Source organism: Carassius auratus, chromosome 23 (genome assembly GCF_003368295.1).
Source record: "Carassius auratus strain Wakin chromosome 23, ASM336829v1, whole genome shotgun sequence".
Lineage (NCBI taxonomy): Eukaryota > Metazoa > Chordata > Actinopteri > Cypriniformes > Cyprinidae > Carassius > Carassius auratus.
The window spans coordinates 673,873-693,139 of record NC_039265.1 but is presented as its reverse complement, the minus strand read 5'-3'; the positions used below and the strand labels follow the sequence as shown (position 1 = coordinate 693,139).

Below are 19,267 nucleotides of genomic sequence, written 5' to 3'. Positions count from 1 at the left end.
AAATAATTAATAGTTATATTTAAACATAGGAACACTTTTAAAAGTCCAAGAGAAGCAGTTATTGAAACTAAACTGTTAAAAGTAAACATTAAGCAGAGAGCTTGTTTTCTCTTTCTAATCATCCTTGTTTTAATAGGTGTAGTCCAAGCAACATTACAAGCTCATGACAATGATCAGAAGGATACTCCTAATTCCCAGTTCACTATGACGGTGGTGTCACAAGACCCTGCCTCACCAAAATTTACCCTGAAGGACTTACCTACCTCTACAACCAAACAGCTCGCCTTCACGGGATGCTTTGATTATGATGTGAGTAATGATGTTAAATGCACTTTTTTCAGTATTTTTCAGTATTTCTAAAGTCTCTTCTGTCCCTGTGTTTTAGAAAGCAAAACAGTATAAAGTGCTAGTTGAAGCAAGGGATCAAGGCACACCTACAATGTCCTCAACTGCAACTGTTTTTCTGGATATCACTGATTCCAACACCCATCGCCCAGAATTCAGTTCGGCCACGGTGAGTCAGACTAGTCACACAATCCCATTTTAATATACACACAACTAGAAGGAAGCCATGTGTAGATTGATGTGTAAGGAAGATGTAAACACTGTGAATGTGTGATGCTTTCCAAACATTGTGAGTTTGGTTTGACCAATAACAGAAGTGTTTAGGAAACCTGTTTATAAACAGTCAGTTGTAATCATTTTGCTAGTAACATTAACAGCACATTCATTCAAGTTATCTGCTATTTAGTAATTATCTCAAAACGTTATCACAAAAATGTTTTTTATACATCTTTTATGGAGGTTTATAGAGTTTTTTTTTTTTTTTTTAATGAAACTTTTTAATTGTGAACACTTGTTTCAGAAGATTCAAATGTAACCGTCTTATAAAGCTGTTAATGAGATCTGATATACTTCAATATAAATGAATATATGTGTGTATAACAGTACAACACTGAAGTGATGGAAATGGAATTGAAGGAGATCTTAAGAATCGGCATCAACGACAAGGACACACCGAACACGCCTGGTTCAAGAGCAGTGTTCTCCATCCTGAAGGGCAATGAGGAAGCAAATTATAAGATTGAGACAGACCCCAAAACCAATGAAGGTGTGCTGTCTGTTATCAAGGTAAATTCCACTGTTCCCTTGAAATATTTCAAACACTTCTTATAAAAGCTTAAAAAACTAGTTCACTAGTGAAATATCTGTCATTGTTTACTCAGGCCCCGTCCACACGGAGACGGAGCTTACCCTAAACCGATCTTTTTTTTCCTCGTCTCAAGAAATATCCGCGTCCACACCAAACTGCAAAATGATGTAGTATACATTCCAGACCAGTATGTGGCGCTGTAATTCTGCCACAGAGATACACTAAAAACAGAGTAGAAGACTTGGACTATGCTCATAAACCTTGCGCGTGGTACACAATCGAACATGGAATAATACATTTATTAATCAGTGTTAATGTTAGTTAATAAAAAGACAATCGTTCAGTGTTTGTTTTTGTTGCTATTACATGACGTAGAGCTGTCTGACTAGGGGGGAGACGTGGGCTGATGACGTCATCGTTTCAGAAAAAATACGGATTAGCCGTCCAGAAGAAAACGCTAAGACGCCGTTTTCAAATTTATCCACACTGGGACCCGGTTTCAAAAAATAGCGGTTTCACCTGATGAAAACGCCGGATCCGTGTGGACGAAACGCCTATCCTATTGTTCACGTTATGCTTATTCGGTCCTTCTTGTGCCTGTCTTGTTATGTGAATTCGTCTCCATTTGTGTCTCATTATCAGTTATCCTCCACATCCTCCATGTCCCTTGTTATCTGCCCTATATAGTTCTACCCCGTTCAGTTCTCCCGTGTCTGCTGTTTTCTTGTCTTTATTGTCGTAAAGTTTGTATGTCTAAATGTTGTCCCCGATGTTCCATTGTTCGTTGTCTCCTTGTTTCTTGAATTAAACTCCATCGAAGTATTCTCCCACGTCTCCTCGTCCCGTCCTGCCTGAGAGAACCATTGGTAGAGCCATTGGTTCTTTATCAGGGGTAAATTGTCACGCTGTCTAGTCTCTGTTTCCTTGGGTGTCCACTAGTGGGCTCACTTCCCTTACGAAAATTAACCATGGTTTTACTACAAATAAAACCAAAAAACCATGGTAACCACAAATTAACCATGGTTTTGCTATATTAACCATAGTTTAACCATGGTATTTGTAGTAAATCTGTGGTTTTACAAAGTCAATACGCCAAAAAACCATGGGTTACTACAGTTTTACTATAATAAAACCATGGTTATTTTTCGTAAGGGAATTCCCCTTAGGCACTTCACCATAGGCACTAGTATTCCTCTAGTCTGGTCCTGTCTTCACAATAATTGCACTCCTGTTAATTGCACCAGGTGCAGGAAATCTATTGTCATTATCCTCCCTACATATTCCAGTATTTTCCTGTTGTTTGTATGGAGTCCTTACCGTTTGTATGTCCAGCCTTCTCATTCCCCGAGATTCATCCCTGCCTTCTCGTCCTCCGAGTTCCCGTTCCTTTCCCTTCCCTTTCCTTTCCTTTGTTTGTTTTTGTTTTGGACTGATTGTTGGTTTTGACCTTGGATTGTTTGACCTCGATTTTGGATTACCCCTTAATAAAGCATACCTGCTTTTGGATCTCTCTCTCCTGTGTCTCTCTGGGTACACAAATCGTCACATAGATTCAATTAAAAGAGATACAGACTTCACAGATTTACACACCTATTCATCAAAGTTACTTCTTCCACAAATTAGTTTTACGTTTTGACAGTGGGCTCAAAAACAGGATTGAATTAGAAAAAAAAAAAATGGACAGCTTTGAATATGCTTGTTTTTTCACAGGGGAAGAATTTTGAGAAAACTGAGACCACAGAGCTGGAGATAGCAGTTGAGAACGAGGAGAAATTATTTCAGTGTGTTGATGGAAAGCCTGTAACAGGCCCCACACCAAAACCAAACACTGCCAAAGTGTCCGTGAAAGTCATTGATATGAACGATGCCCCCGTGTTTAAGAAACAAGTAGAAAAAGTCTACCGCAATGAAAACGGACCTCCAGGAGATGTGTTGTTAGTGCCCGAGGTCAAAGATGAGGACTCGGACGTCAGCAAACTCAGGTGTGGTTGAGCTGCACAGCATCAAATTACCTAAAGCTATTTTAATTTTAATTTTAATTTTTATTATACTTTTATTTAGTAATATATAAAATATTAAATCGAATAATATTATAAAATGTAAAAATATATATAAAATATATATATATGCCAGCTTCATTATATTTACAATCACTCAAAAATATGGGGGTTGTAAGATTTTCTAAGGTTTTTGCTTTCCAAGGCTTCATTTATTTGTTAAAATAAATAAATAAAAAAACAGTGAAATATTATTACAATTTAAAAGTAGAATTTTCAGCATCATTACTCCAGTCTTCAGTGTCACGATCCTCCAGAAATCATTCTAATCATGCTGATTTTCTCCTGGAAAAAATATCTGATTATGATCAATGAGGAAAACATGAAATAAGGATTATTTGATAAAAGCAAAAAAAAAAAAAAAAACACTTTATATATATATATATATATATATATATATATGTATGTGTATGTGTATGTAGGTATCAGTTAGTTCAAGACCCAGCCAAATGGGTGAGTGTGGATCCAAAGTCAGGAAAGATCACAACAGTACAGAAGATGGACCGTGAGTCTCGTTTTGTCAAAAATGGCACCTACACAGTCGTGATGCATGCTATAGATGACGGTAAGCACAGAACTATCTGTTCAACACAATCTAAACTTTGTGAAAGCATTGAAAGTAATTTTACTGTTCTTAAAAACAATTGTTTAATCTCTGAACAGAGCTGTTTTTTCCCCCACATGCTGTTCACAGGACAGCCTCCAGCTACAGGCACATGTACTGTCGTGGTCTACCTAGGCGACCAGAACGACAATGCTCCCTATCTCGTATCTAAAAACGCGGTCATGTGCGGGAACAAAGTCGATCGTGTGGATGTGAAACCAACAGACCTTGATGACCGGCCGTTTGCAGGTCCTTTCTCTTTCTCTCTGGGAGGAGACGAAGAGCTGAAGAGTCTCTGGAAGCTGGATCCCACCACAGGTCAGTTCACATACATTTCATTTACTTCATTCACAGTTAATAGTTGAGGATGTTTCTGACTCCATCAGTTGCTTGCGCTATATATATATATATATATATATATATATATATATATATATATATATATATATATATATATATATATATATATATATATATATATATTGTATCTAGTAAAAATCTAAAAACATGATACATTTACATGAGAATTACTAAGACTTGTTTGTCCAAAAGGATTTTTGAATCTTACTATTGACATTGGTAAGAAGGTTTAGGGACCAATTCTCACTATTAACTATGAATTTTGCCTCAGTGAACTCATAATTTGATCTTTATCATAAGGTATTAGTAAGGTAGTTCAGTTTAGGTATGGGGTTGGTTAAGGGATCTAAAATATGATCATGTAGAATAAGGCATTAAAGGGTTACTCCACCCCAAAATTAAAATTTTGTCATTAATCACTTACCCCCATGTTGTTCCAAACCCTTAAAAGTTTTGTTCGTCTTTGGAACACAATTTTAGATATTTTTTATGAAAACCAGGAGGCTTGTGACTCATGTAAGACATCGCCAGAATACTCCATCTGCCATCAGTAGTTCAACCGTAATGTTATGAACAGACGACAATACTTTTTCTATGTGAATAAAACAAAAATAATGACTTTATTCAGCATTTTTTTTTTCTCCTCTGTGTGTCTCCACATCACCGTAGCACTATTTAGGAGAATATGAGCTGAATGCAGGCAGCTTATGTTCTTCTTTGTCAGCCATGACACAAGCTTCTATGTGTATTTATGATTTGATTTGAAAGAAAACAGCGCATCCTTATGTCGTTGCTTCATAATGTTATGGTTGAACTACTTTCAAAATGTTCATTTTGGGGTGTTTTTAATGTGTTTTTAATATGTGTTTTATAAGTATATGCTAGTAATATGCATGATAATAAGCAACTTAATAGTGAGAATTGTTCCGTATTCTTAAGTGTTACAGTTTGTTTGTTTTTAATGAAAAATATAAATCTAACATAATTTAATGAGGTGTATGCTGTAAACATCTCACATATAGTTTCATTCCAGTGTTATTTTACTACTGAGACACTCTTATAATTTGTATGAAAAATATATATATATTATTATTATTATTATTATTGTTGTCAGTGATTGCAATAACGGCATTTTAATAGAACGGCGTTAGGTAACGACGTTATTTTTTCAGTAACGGGGTAATCTAACTTATTACTTTTCCCGTCGTTACCATGCCGTTAACATTACTGAACGTTAAATGCGGTGCGTTACTATGCATTGATTTAATAAACTATGCAATCCGAACACTCCCCAGGCTCACACAGCGAGTGAGCAAGTGGGTAAATAACGAGATAAGCGATTACGATTGGCTAAGGCAGAGTCATGTGTTTCATGGTAGCCAATCAGAGCCAGTGTTTTGACACACATGCCGGCACACATGCAGGCACACGCGCCAGCGGCGCCAAACACACACATTCTACTCATTTCAACTGACTTGTGAAAACTGCAAAAAAAAAAAAAAAAATCTTTGACAACTTTTTTTTTTTTTTTTTACAGTTAAGCAAATAGTTACTATCCTTGGTAAAGGGTTACTTTGATTATAGAGTAATTCAGTTACTAACTCAGTTACTTTTCGGAACAAGTAATTACTTTTTTAAAGTAACGTTCCCAACGGTGGTTGTTATTGTATTTTCAGTGTTCTTTTTAATTATAGTTAGGCTTTTAGTAGTTTTGTGTAATTTTGGCTTTTTTGGTTTTTAATATGTCTCTATATATTTTTTATTTCAGTTTTAGTTGTAGTTATTTTTTTACATTACATATTTAGATAGTACAGTTAGTACAAAAACTAAGGCGTTACACTTTATTTCTCACTATTAACTAACCATTAACTATGACTTATGCCTCAATAAACTTCCAATTTTCTGCTTATTAATAGTTAGTAAGGTAGTTGTTAAGTCCAAGTATGGGGTAGGAGTAGGAGATGTAAAATTTGGATGGAACAAGGCATTAATATATGCTTTATAATTACCAATAAACCTTTATAATTACCAATTAAATAGATTAAATTCTGTTTCAAGAAACGTAAATGTTTTGTTATGGTTTTAGTTAACCCTGTTTTGCTGGGTTTGTGCCGCAGGAACAAACACCTCTCTGATAAGTTTGACGAGCCTGGCGTATGGCAACTACTCGGTTCCTTTGAAGATACAGGATCAGCAGGGGCTGCAAGGAGAAGATGTTCTTCAGGTGGTTGTGTGTGAGTGCACGGGAATCAACACATGCCGTGGCCGACGTCCTTTCTCCTCGAGTCTGGGTCCAGCAGCCATCGGTCTCCTGTTTGCTGGATTTCTCCTATTGGCCTGTGAGTTTCAACAGACAGACAAAAATATCAAAGGCCGCCTGCAACAACAATTCAACTGCTCAACTGATTAGATTTTATAATTACGAGAGTACAGTTCATATAATGGCACATTCTCCTATGTTGTGTGCTGTGTACTGTATGTTATATAATGGCACCTTGTTGTTTTGCAGTGCTGCTCCTCTTTTGTTTCCTCTGTGACTGTCAAAGCAAGAATTTTCAACACATCCCTCTGAACCTGCAGGACGAGGGTAACCAAACCCTTGTCAAATACAATGAAGAGGGAGGAGGCTCAATCTTTAAGGTATGTGAAACTGTCAGTCACGTTGAGAGTGTGGAGTTATGAATTTAGTAGAAAAAGCTGTAGAAATTATTGACTGTGTGCCTGAGCTTTAATTCTTAATAAGAAACATTATTTAATTAAATATAACTTGTTCCAGGACATTCCACAATGTTTGTTCTAATATTTACATCAAAAGCCTGACACTGTTCACCTGAGAGTACTTGGTGCAGTTTTAAGCAGAATCTGTGATCATCATTATGCCTGTGATTTTTTTGCTTCTCAGCCTGAGTCAATGTTTCTGAAGGATGGCTTGAAAACTCCTTCAGCACCGGTACATACAAGTTTTTTCTCTCTTTTTTTTCTGTTCCGTTTCTCATTGACCTAAAGCCTACATGGGTAAAAACCATATGATCCGACAAGTATGTTGTTGCATTTTGGCACAGTGAATAGGAATTGCATGAATTAAATGTATTTCTTCCTATAAGCATTAAAGGGTTAGTATACTTACAGAATTTAAATTCTCTGATAATTTACTCACCCCCATGCCATCTAATATGTTAATGTCATTCTTTCTTCAGTTGCAAAACATATTAAGGTTTCTAAGGAACATATTCTAGGATTGTTCTCCATATAGTAGACTTCAGTAGTACTCAGTGGGTTAAACAACCAAAAATTCAGTTTCAATGCAGCTTCAAAGGGCTCTACACGATCCCAGCAGAGGAATTGGAAGGGTTTTATCTTGCAAGTTTGCTTTGTAAACACAGGGTCATTATGTCATGCGTGACCTTTCCCATGTGACGGCATAATGCATTAGACTGCGCTAGTTCAAAACCAGCATTTGTGGTTAAAAGGTTTATTTTTATTTATTTATTTATTTTTAATGGAAGATTGTTTCACAAGATAAGACCCCTATTCCTTAGCTGTGATCAAATAGAAGTTGCACTGAACTGAAATTTGGATGAAATGGTGGTGAATAAATTATCAGGACATTTTTATTCTGGAAATGAACCAACTTTAATCCTTTAATGCAAGATTAGTAACTTCTGGGATTTTATCTGTTGAGTAACAACAGGATCTAAAAGAAAATAATATGGCATGGTTCTAAGTTAATGACAAACGACTAACTGTCTGTCTGTTGTTCCAGCCTGAGTATGCTGTTGATGGATACAGGAAGGGGGAAAACTATACGATGAAAAGCCCTGCAGGGGTGAGTGTCAAATGAAATAAATGTATATATAATTATTCCTAGATCATTTATGAAAAAACTGACAATAAGATCTGATGCAACACCCAAAACACACAGAACACATTTTTCACAAGTCTGCGAAATAGACTTAAATACGGTAAAAATGTAATATTATTTCAGATATATGTTGTGCTACAATTTCAACCTTAGCTTGTAGCTTGGATCAGTAGCTGGGATCAGATTTCCTCCCTTTTTATACAAAGTAATTGAACTGATGTGAAAACATGTTCCAGTGAACATGTTGAGACTGTATGACATATTCCACCCTTGGGGTGCTATTTTAAGGATCTAAGCACATGGTATGAAGCGCATTTTGATGCAGGTGCACTCAGGGCGTGTCCGAATCCACTTTTGCTAGTTTAACGACGGGAAAACAGCTGGCACGCCCGGGCGCATGTTCTAAACGGGTTGTTAATGTTCTCTTAATGAGTGTTTTTTGGGCGTAACATATAATTAACCATTCAGAGTGTCATCTCCCGTTCCCTTTAAAAATTAGTTGTGCTCACGCCATGAAGGGCTTGCATTCATGGTAGAATGTTATTTATTCATTTTAAATGTTTGTGTGCTCCTGCGCATCCCTGTGTGTGTATTAAGCAACGTATAGGTTCATTGTACACCCGCCTATAGGTGCAAATTACCAACATGCTCTTTTTATATGACAAAGACAAAATAATGACCAGACTTTAGACGAGGTTGGAGTTGGTCTGTGTCTCAGACTTTTTTCAGTTCCTCAAAATAGTAACGCGCCAACAGTGTGCCTGAGCACACCTCTTTTTCAGACCAGCACGCCAATGGGCGCACAAATGGGCGTAAATGCTCAGGACCTGAAAATGAGAACTGCATCAGGCTGAAACTAACAAAAAACTTGCACCGTGCCCAGCGCCACATTGAGCAGGGTGTATGATAGAGCCCTTGTAAACACAGTAAAACACAGTAACCAACACAGTAAACTGAAACCACACAGAGTTTGAAGAGAAAAAACGGTAGTTATTTTACAAAAATCACCCATGCAACAAAGTGGCAGTGTGCACACTATCCTCCGATCACCTGCGAGCAGAGTAGTTTGGAGATGGAGAAGGTGAATAAAAGAAGAGCACTAAGGGGGAACTTTAATAGCCACATATTTATTAAAAAATCAACTCGAACCATATGTATCTACTATATAACTTAGACTATATAAATGTATTGATTTAATGGTTTATGCATTATAAAAAATGTTTAACAAATTAAATGATGTCCCTTTCCTCCCCTGCACCATTCACCTTCTCCATCTCGGTACACCTCTGTTGGTGGTCTTGATTATCTGTTTACATCTACTAGCCATCGTTGCTTGAATTAGAATGGGTTTTCCTAACACTTTTATACTACTTAACGAAGAAAGAAGGCGAAAGTCACATAAAATCTGCAGACTTGCCAACTGTGGTGAAAATGTAATGGTTGAATTACTTGTAGATGTTGTGACATTGTACTCGTGGATTGGGAAAGAAAGATGATAAGATAAAGCATCAGAAAGATCTCAAATCAAAAGGAGTGTTAAGTCTTGTTGGCTTTTTTCTAGCGATTGCCCTGAAAGTGTGACTGATAATTACTCAAAATCGTGAGGGATGGGGCACATTTAGTATTTTCTGTGGAATTGTGTAGTTACAGTTTATATGCTCTTATATGCTCTTGTGAATCATACAAAAAGTGTGATTTTTATGGGGAAAAGTAAGCATGTAGGTCCACCCCTAAACATAACCATCAGCAAGGTGTAAGCAGATCATACAAAAGCGTACAAATGAGAGTATACAAATTCAAACAAATTAGCCACCAATTTGGCAAACTGTAAAATACGCAGGGATTGCCATGAGATTGCGTTTTGTTCGGGTGACATTTTTTAATTCTTAATTCAAATATTATCAGGAATCATGGTCTTATTGCTGTTTGGTGATGTGAAATATTGTCTGATTTTTGCTTTCTCTGACAGTATAGCTATCAGTACAACTTCCAGGAAATGCCGAGTGGTGCAGGAGTGATGAGCGTGGTGAGTGACAGCTTCAGACGGAGACACGTCAGACACGACAGACTGGGAGGGGGAATTCAACCGTCTTTCCTTGACATGAGTTCCTGCTTCACAGCAGTCTGTGAAATGTGCTAACATACTCAAGTAGAGCAGGATTTACGTCTGAGACAGCATAGTAATCTGGAATTCGACAGAAAGTTTAGGCGTATACTAATAGACTAGACTGCACTATTTCTGGTGTAAATCAAATGCAAATGCATGGTAGATTTACATGCTTACATTATATCTTTCAACATACCTATATCTATACTAATGCAGCCTGACGTCAGAACCCCGAAGAATAATTCACTGCTGGACCTCTCCAGATTTTCCTTTGGGATTTTCTGGTTTTTTTTTTTTTTTTTTTTTTTTTTCATTTTTGACATTTTGTCCTACAACATAAACTGCACACACTCTCAACCCAAAGGTCTTATGTAGTTACTTATTGAAAAATATTAGTGCTGTCAAATGCTTAATCCCGATTAATCAAATCCAAAATAATTTTTTTTGTTTACATGTGTACACTGTGTATATTTATTATGCATATATGTTTATTTATTGAATATATTTATATATAATATACATTTTAAGAATATAAATACATAAATGTATATAAATGTAAATATTTTCAAAATATAAACTGTATGTGTGTGTGTGTGTGTGTGTGTGTGTGTGTTTATATATGCATAATAAATAAACACAACACACATAAATATATTATTTAAACAAAAACTTTTAATTTGAAAGTGATTAATCACGATTAATCGTTTGACAGCACTAAAACATATGTTTTCAATTATTATTATTATTTTTTATTATTTTATGTTTTTAATCTTACTGACACAAACATTTTGGACAGTAGTGTTTATACCGTAAGTCAATTGTGTAAGTGTTATGATTGTGCTGGATATTTAATCATACAGTTTCTCTCTCTCTCTCTCTCTCTCTTTCTCTCTTTCTCTCTAAAGCCACAGCAAAACTGGTCAACGATCCAAAGGGAAAGGGAAAACTTTAGGGTAAGCTATTCAAATGATTCATACATATCTAAAAATAAATAAATAAATAAATAAAAGATGGATCAATGGATTTTAAGAAATGATTTTCAACCACTAATAAAACAAAAGTACTGAAACTTTTTAGAGCATTTTAATTGTAGAAATAGATTTAAAAAAAATTAAATACAGAAATAAGTTAAATTAAACATTATCTAAATTGAATATATTTCTTGCTTTTAAGAATGAAAGTCGCCAGATGCCTCACACATACAGCTTAGCACGAACAGAAAGGAACCTGGCTGAACACATTGAGAGGGTGAGTCCAATACACAAAACACCTGACCAACACGAAACGAAAGAAACCTGGAGTACACGAGAGAGAGAGAGAGAGAGAGAGCTGTTATAATGCTAATTTTCACATATAATTGATACTTATGTAAATATATACATACATAAGCATACTCTACAAAAATGCAGTTATTTTAATGTCAATTTATGAATTACAAATTAAGAAAAAAATAAATGTGAATATGTATAATAAATGTATTTTAGTGTATTTAAACATATTAACAGTTCATGTAATAATTTTAATTTGACAGGCTGCATTTTTTAAAGTGTACTTAAGTGTGTTAAGTAACATGGTCATGCAAGTGTCTCTCACTTAAGCAGCCTTTTATTTGATTAACATTACATGATCTGCAAGTACAGTTTTTATAAATATACTTATTTTATACTATTAACTTATAATTTCTAATTAATTATAACGTATAATTTTAGACCATAAAACATTAATTTAAGTTAAATGTAATTGTTAATAAACAAAGCTTTTGTTTTTCCTTTGACACTATTGGTGGAAAGGTGATCTTGCTTCAACTTGTTCTTAGTTGAAAATGCAATGCACTGTCGCCTCCTATCCCTCAAAGCGCGACATAATGTTAATGTACAGACAGAGACCTGCAGACCATGCAGACACCACAAGGTGGCAGCATCAGATAAAAAAAAATGTATCAGCAAAAGCATTTTTATATTTCTCTTTCCATTGTGTTATTCCATAGAAAATCAGCAGCTTTCCGGAAGAGCAGAGGGACTGTCCAGCGTATTCCCCGTATCAGTACGAATATGAGGGGAAGGGCAGTGACTGTCAGTCACTGGATCAGCTGACTGTTAGCAACCTCGGAAATAACCTGGACTTCCTGCAGAACCTGGGGCCAAAGTTCAACACTCTGGGTGGGATCTGTCAACAGTCAATGGAGCGCAGGAACGTCCGGCTGTGAAAGAGGGTGATGATTTGAGGCTTTATATCACGCCACATTTTTACAATGCTTGCTGAGCTTCAAAGGGGTTCCAGGGTTGTTGCTGTTTTTTTGCTGTGATTTTTAATTTTTGGAGACATTGCTCTAGGCCATTCTTGAATTGAGCGCCATGACACCTGTACAGGCACAGGATGATTATGGATATAAGCTGTGAACATCACATCTTCCTGCCCTCAAGGAACTATGGAATACACTGTGCATTTGAGCTTATGATGGATGTGTAAAGAAGCATGTTGGGGGCTTGGAATGAAAACTTGTGTCTGCATCCCACCGGCTTGTGTGAAATAAGGCGGTTGGTGGCTTGGACTGTTGTAGTTTTGGCTGTGACCCGTTTGATGGCCTGATCAAATCTAAAGAAACTTTTTTTTTAATTATTATTCTGCAAACACAAAGCCACACATCACTACAACAATTTATGCTAGTAGTGTTTGTCTGGACTTATCATTCACTTGCTGCCTTTAGCTGTCATATTGTTTTGTGCACTTTGACTTTCCACTACAGAATCACTGCCAAAAATGACAATTCTATCATTTATTCATCTTCATGTCAATCCAAACCTATACAGAAACTTATGTCCACCACAGAATAAAATATAGATACATTTATTTATTTTTTTACACCTGACCACATGCTCATGCTCTCGCATTTCTGAGAAAAAAAAAATGTAATTGTAAGATTAAAAAGAAGCATATCTATTATGTGGCTAAAATAGGCTAAGTTTCTAAACAAACCTTTTTCTTCTGTCAGGAAATACAAAAAAAATAAATAAATAATAATAATAATAATAATAAAAATGCTTTGGAGGACGCTGGAAAAATAAAAGCTTTGATTTCCAACAAACCCATTGACTGGACACAGTATATTTGTATATTTCATAGAAGAAAGAAAATCATATTTTTTTTTTTTTTTTTTTTTTTGAAAAATGTGAGGGTGAGTAAATAATGACTGAATATTTGTTTTTGAATGACTGGGCATGAAAAAAAAATGCAAAAGTGATAAAAAATGCCAAAGTTATTTCACAGAACAATAGGGATAGAAAATGAAAGTAAAGATCAGTCATTATTCAACAGTATCTGAGAGTCTGCCAGGTGGCAGTAATGCATCATTGATCATCAATACATTCTTGGAAATAACCCAGGTGAAGAAAGGCACTTTAAAAAAAAAAAAAAAAAAAAAACATACACAAACTAAACCAAATTAAACCCTCTGGCTCATGACAATACATTGATGTTTAAAGACACTAAACGATCACACGTGAGGTGTCTTTTTCTTGTTCTTCTTCTTGCTTGCTTTACTTCTTCTTCTTCTTCTTTTTTAATGGCAGTTGGGATCCATCTTATTAGTGCATTATCACTCCTTTCTGTTTCTGGTGTGTGGATCAGTAAGTAATAGATTAGGAGTGCAACCATGTCCACTATTTCATTCCCCTTCACTCCTATGTGTCATTAGGCCACAGCTGCCCCTATTATTACGTTATGCTATTATTACAAAGAAAAAAAGAGGTTGTGGGCAGCTTTTCCATCTAAAAGTAAGCAGATTCAAAAGCAGGCAGTTGTATGAGTAAGACTATAATACATGCTAAACTCAAGTCTGACCATGCCCCTCGGGCCAAGGGGGGGGGGGGGGGGGTGGGGGGGCACAGGGATGTCCTTGGGGGAGCCAAGCCCCCTGGCCCCCAGCCAGGCCTGAATATATGACTAACAGTCTACAATGGTTTGAGTTAAATATCTCAGTGTGTGTTCTACAGAAGAAACAAAGTCGCCTATATCTTGGATGCCTGGGGGTAAGCAGATAAACATCAAAACTTTCATTTTTGGGTGAACTTTCCCCTTTAACGTGCCTTTCTTCAACTGGGTTTTTTCCACTGTGGAAAAGTTTTATATGTATTTTAAATAGTTTTTGTTTGTTTCCTCCAATGGTTATAAGGACTGATGATATATTTTAAATTCAATCATCTTTAGGGTTTGGGTGTAGGGCCTGAATTGTTGTCCTCAATGTTCATTTTCTCTTTGAGGAACAGTCTCTCTAAAAATGTATATGTAACATTATCTGATTTTTGATAACACTTTACAAAAATATTCAATAAGGACACATTAGTTAATATATTATCACAACAATTTTTACAGTATTTATCTAGTTTAATGTTAGGTCACAAACATTTTATTATAAGTGTTTAGTATGAATTCATGTATCTTAAATGCTTAAAAAGTATCAGTACATGTAGACTAGATTAATAAATGCTGTAAATGCATTGTTAGTGTATAGTTCATGTTAGCTAAATTTATAACACACTATTATAAAGTTTTCATGAACAGCATGTCATGAAGCATAAGAATCTGAATTAAAATTGTAATGATGCTGAATAAATGACACCGCTTTCTGAGAACTGAATCTTGTTGGTGTATTTAGTTATTTGTCAAGTCTTGTGTTGGTCATTCAAAACTATAAATCTTTTACGTACAGGGTATAGTTTGTCAGCGTTGGCTTGTGAGTTAAATGTTAGGTTAAAACTGGATCATTAATTATAATGGTTCAATGATGAAAGCATGTTGAGGCACACTTCCTAGCACTTCAGGTCAGATATAGTGAATTATGAATGTTCTATAGACTCCCGACATGCATGACAATAAAGACTCCCATATCAACAATTATCTTTTTTGTCAGCTGAACCCCTTTGGTATAAAATATGTAGAGGACATACTGTACCTCCTGAGATCTTAATTTAATATTTAAATTGGTTCCCTTTCAGTTGGTCACCCTTGACGTTACGTCGGTGACCAACAAATTGGGATCTCGCTCAGAGAGACCAATCCACTGTAATGTAATGTATGTAAACTAAACAAGCCAATGCAGATTGGTATGCAATGATTGCATCCAGTTGCCACTGATCACAGCGCGAGTATAACTAGGCAGCAGGTGCAATGCATACTCAGCTTTTCACTTCAGTTCTGAGTGGTCATACGGTTCTGCTCCTGACTTTCCTGCTTGAGGAAGACTCAATGAGTTCTGTGCACTTTTTTGAGCTCTGGTGTTAGCTGTTCCGCTCTTCAGCTGCAGTGGTTTCCCATGTCAAGTGGGTTGCACAGATCAGGCTGCACTACCACCTGTTTGTGTTGAAATCTCCCCTGTACACTTCAGCACATTAAAAGAGCAATTTCAAATAGAGCATTCACGAGTATATGTCTTTTTAAAGATGCCCTTCCACCTTGTATTTCTGGATGCTGTTTTTACCAGGCACTGGGTGATGGTCACGATCGCTACCTCACATATCAGGGTAACGACAGCATCCAGAAATACACAGGTTCAGCTGCTTCTACGAGACACACTTATGCCTTAAAGTGGACACTGTTTGTTGAGAGGTGCTCTTCTCACCGAGAAGCCCCCTGGAGATGCCCGATCAGAGTCATGCTTTCCTTTTTTGAAGTTGGAGCGAAGGCTGTCTTCTTCCACCCTCAAAGTCTTTGCTGCCCCAATTGTTGCTTACCATGACCCTGTGGAGGGCAATTAGCTAGGGATGCATGACTTGGTCATCAGGTTCCTTAGAGAAAAGTTAAATCCTCCCCAGTCCCACTCTATACCCTCTTGGGACCTGTCTCTAGTGCTCAAAGCAACACAGCATGGCCCATTCAACCCTCTGCAGTCAGTTTAGCTGAAGTTATGAAAACTCTGCTTCTGCTTGCACTTGCCTTCACCATGAGGGTATAGGACCTGCATGGATTTTCAGTCGATGAATCATTCCTAGACAGGGTTCCTACAGGTTTCTTCAAGTTAAATTCAAGTCTTTTTAAGACCTTTTTAAGTCCATTTATATAAAAAATTAATACCTATTTCACGTCCCTACCAGCAAAGAAAAACAAAATCCTTGAACTTGTTTTCATTTATTTTTCAAATGTGGAATGGGTAAAAGATAAGCCAGGCAGGTGTGAAAAATAAAAACATTTCAGTAGGCCACAGACAGTTTGCCGAACAATGTTAAGTTGTTTTTTAATATTAGCTAGCTACTTATTCCATGCTGGGAATATGGGGAACTGAGAGACCCCTGAACAATAAACATCGAAAATTAGAACTCAACAATACATTAAATTAAGAAACACAGTCAACTCCTTAGCTCTTCACTCAGGGCAGCAATCTCTTTATCAAGGACAGCCAGTTGCGTCAACTTCTCCTTTATCGTGACCGCAAGTAAACATTTTAGCGATTTCGGAGTCAGGGAACATGCATTTGAAAAGCTCTGAGATACCCTCATTTCCATTTTAGGACTGATGTTTAGCGATTGTGTTAAGAGTCCACAACACCTTGGCTTTCATTGTTGGCGTGGACCCAAAAGCTGTGTGCAGATCCACTCTAGTTGCGGTCATAGCTGAAGGGTCTGCAGTGCTAGCAGCAAGCTGGCTATAAGGGGCTGTTCACATATCGCGTCTTTTGCACGCTCAAGTTCGTTATTTCCAATGTAGGCGCGCAGTATGCGCGTTCATAATGGAAGCGACGCCCACGCACCGCATCGAGTTAAAAAATCTCAACTTTTCAGAGAGCCGCAAGCGCACCGCAGGTCATGTGACAAGAACTAACCAATCAGCTTCATCCTTTCCCGTAACAACGTTGAAAGCTCAGCCAAGATAAAGGAACAGCTGATCATAGCTGTATATGGATTGCCATTTTAAAAATAAATTTAGTAGCAGAGCTACTGCGTGCGATTTTTGTCCTGCAAATCCATTTATCCTTTGCTGAAATTTCTGCGTCTTCATGGAGAGTGCGCGTCATTGTTGCCTCAGGTGCGCTTCTGCCCGAGCCCTTTGGAAAGAAGGAGAAAGCGGTGCGCCTAGTGTTTTCCACGCGTTTTTAGGTTGTGATATGTGAACGGCCCCTATTATTAGATCCTGCTGCCGCTTCAGGAACATTAGCAGCTAGCTGGCACTTGTTGGTTGAAACCATACAGTATATGGTTGAAACACGTAGGCGATGGAATTTGTTTTTATAAATTGAGAGCATTCATGTGCTTGGATTAGGGCTGGGATAAACGATTATTTTTTAAACGATTAATCTAGCGATTATTTTTTTCAATGCGTCGATTAATATAACAATTTTTTTTTTCAGATCGATTCGATTAAGATTATATCTCCATTAATTGACAACTAACAATTTATACATGTTGATTTACATATCTTAATGAAACAAGCATGAATTCCTTAACATTGCAATATATGTTTATTGCTCTTAAAATTACAAAATAAAAGACTAAGAATGCATTACTTTGCACTTTATATATAAGAGATAGCATTCAATAAAACCTTGAAGCCTTGAAAACACATAGCTTACTGAAACAAGCTTACTGAACACATAGGGCCTAGCTTACTGAAAAAAAGTTCTTCTTTCAGCTGAAAATAACAACAACTTGATGTCTAGCATTCTTGAGAGAGAGAGCAAGAAGCGCTCGTGTTGTTTGAAGACTGTGAGTGCGCGCGCAGCCGGGGCTCTCTCTCGTACGCGCACTGTCAGCCAAGCAGTCATTCTATTCTATATCACTCACCGATCAAATAAGGCTTTGACAGCCGGCAAAAAAAAGATCAATGCAGAAAAACCCCTGGATTGGTTATATAACGTAGAATGTTGATCCGGCCATCGCGTATATTCAGCGCAAATAAGGTAAACGTTTTGCAAACGTTTTTTAGAGAAATAAAAACAGGTCGACGAATCTATGCGCATATTTTGCGTCGACGTATTTTTTTAACCAGGCTGTAAACATGTTTTTTTCTGCTGTAAAGTTGGACATTTTAACATGGGGAGTCTATGGGACTGACTCTCTTCTGCAGCCAGCCGATGAATTGTAGTTTTAGTCACTTCCTTATTGGCTTCACGAGAGAGAGCGTGAGGTTGCCGGTCAGACTGCGTTGCGTTCTCAATTACTGGTTCCGCCACTCTTTATTTATACTAAGTCATTTAATCAAAATAATCGTGGTTGACAAATGAAACTTTTGAGGAAAATTACATAGAAGTTACATACAGCACAATTTTTAAGACCCAGATATCAAAATTCAAGACTTTTTAAAGTCTTTTTAAGGTATTATTTCCAAATGAGGAAAGGCTTAAGGCTTTTTAAGACCCCGCGGGAACCCTGCTAGAGTTTGGGCCACTGACTCCCATGTAATCCTGAGGCCTCAGCCTGGCTATATGTTCCAAGGTTCCCACTACTCCCCTGGAGGAAGCAGACCCAGCCAACTTTGCTTTCAACTTTGCTTTATCCTGTCCGTGCCTTGAGATGGTACGTAGACTGGACACAATGCTTCAAGACCTCAGATCAGCTCTTTGTCTGTTTTGGAGGCCGGCAGAAGGGGAATGTCATCTTTACTAGGAGTGTTGCATCCTCCTTGGCGCTGGTTCGTAGCGCCTCGCTGACAGATATTTGTAGAGCTGCAGGGTGGGAGACCCCCAACACATTTGCTAAATTCTATAGCCTTAGTGTGGAGCTGGAATCCTCCTGTGTTCTCACCTCAAATGGGTAGAAGCACTGAGAGGACCTGGTTTAGTGTCAACTTGCTAAATCTGCTCCAGAGAGTCCGTACTTTAGACCCTGTCGAGCTCCTCCATTCCCTCGGCAGCCAGACGTGGTGAAGCATCTGATGCCAGGTGCCATATGTAGAGACCTAAATGGGTCCCATATGTGGAAAGTCATGCACCTAAACGGCTGTTCATATGTGTAAGTGCTTCCAAAACCTTGGTAGGGATCCCAATTTGTTTATCATTACAGATGTGACGTCAAGAGTGACCGACTGAAAGGGAGCATCTTTGTTACGTATGTAACCCCATTTGCCTCAAGGAGGAAACGTGAACGTCATGTCCCATTGCCACAGCTGCTGTACCACTGCTGAGCAATCTGGTCAC

General features: G+C 37.3%; 1 protein-coding gene across 3 annotated transcripts in view; it reads left to right on the top strand.

Moving 5' to 3' along the window:
- cdh26.1 (cadherin 26, tandem duplicate 1) overlaps positions 1 to 13,299 on the top strand; it is an 18,834-nt gene extending 5,535 nt beyond the window's left edge. For all 3 annotated transcript variants that reach the window (XM_026199145.1, XM_026199144.1, XM_026199146.1), the window contains 14 exons: positions 137 to 309; positions 386 to 514; positions 949 to 1,131; positions 2,864 to 3,135; positions 3,633 to 3,775; positions 3,905 to 4,132; positions 6,292 to 6,513; positions 6,684 to 6,814; positions 7,077 to 7,124; positions 7,938 to 8,000; positions 10,006 to 10,062; positions 11,049 to 11,096; positions 11,317 to 11,391; positions 12,131 to 13,299. In XM_026199145.1, the coding sequence (XP_026054930.1) occupies positions 137 to 309; positions 386 to 514; positions 949 to 1,131; positions 2,864 to 3,135; positions 3,633 to 3,775; positions 3,905 to 4,132; positions 6,292 to 6,513; positions 6,684 to 6,814; positions 7,077 to 7,124; positions 7,938 to 8,000; positions 10,006 to 10,062; positions 11,049 to 11,096; positions 11,317 to 11,391; positions 12,131 to 12,349 (1,991 nt within the window). In that variant the 3' untranslated portion in view covers positions 12,350 to 13,299. The remainder of the gene's footprint in view (positions 1 to 136; positions 310 to 385; positions 515 to 948; positions 1,132 to 2,863; positions 3,136 to 3,632; positions 3,776 to 3,904; positions 4,133 to 6,291; positions 6,514 to 6,683; positions 6,815 to 7,076; positions 7,125 to 7,937; positions 8,001 to 10,005; positions 10,063 to 11,048; positions 11,097 to 11,316; positions 11,392 to 12,130) is intronic.
- The last annotated feature ends 5,968 nt before the right edge of the window (positions 13,300 to 19,267 follow it).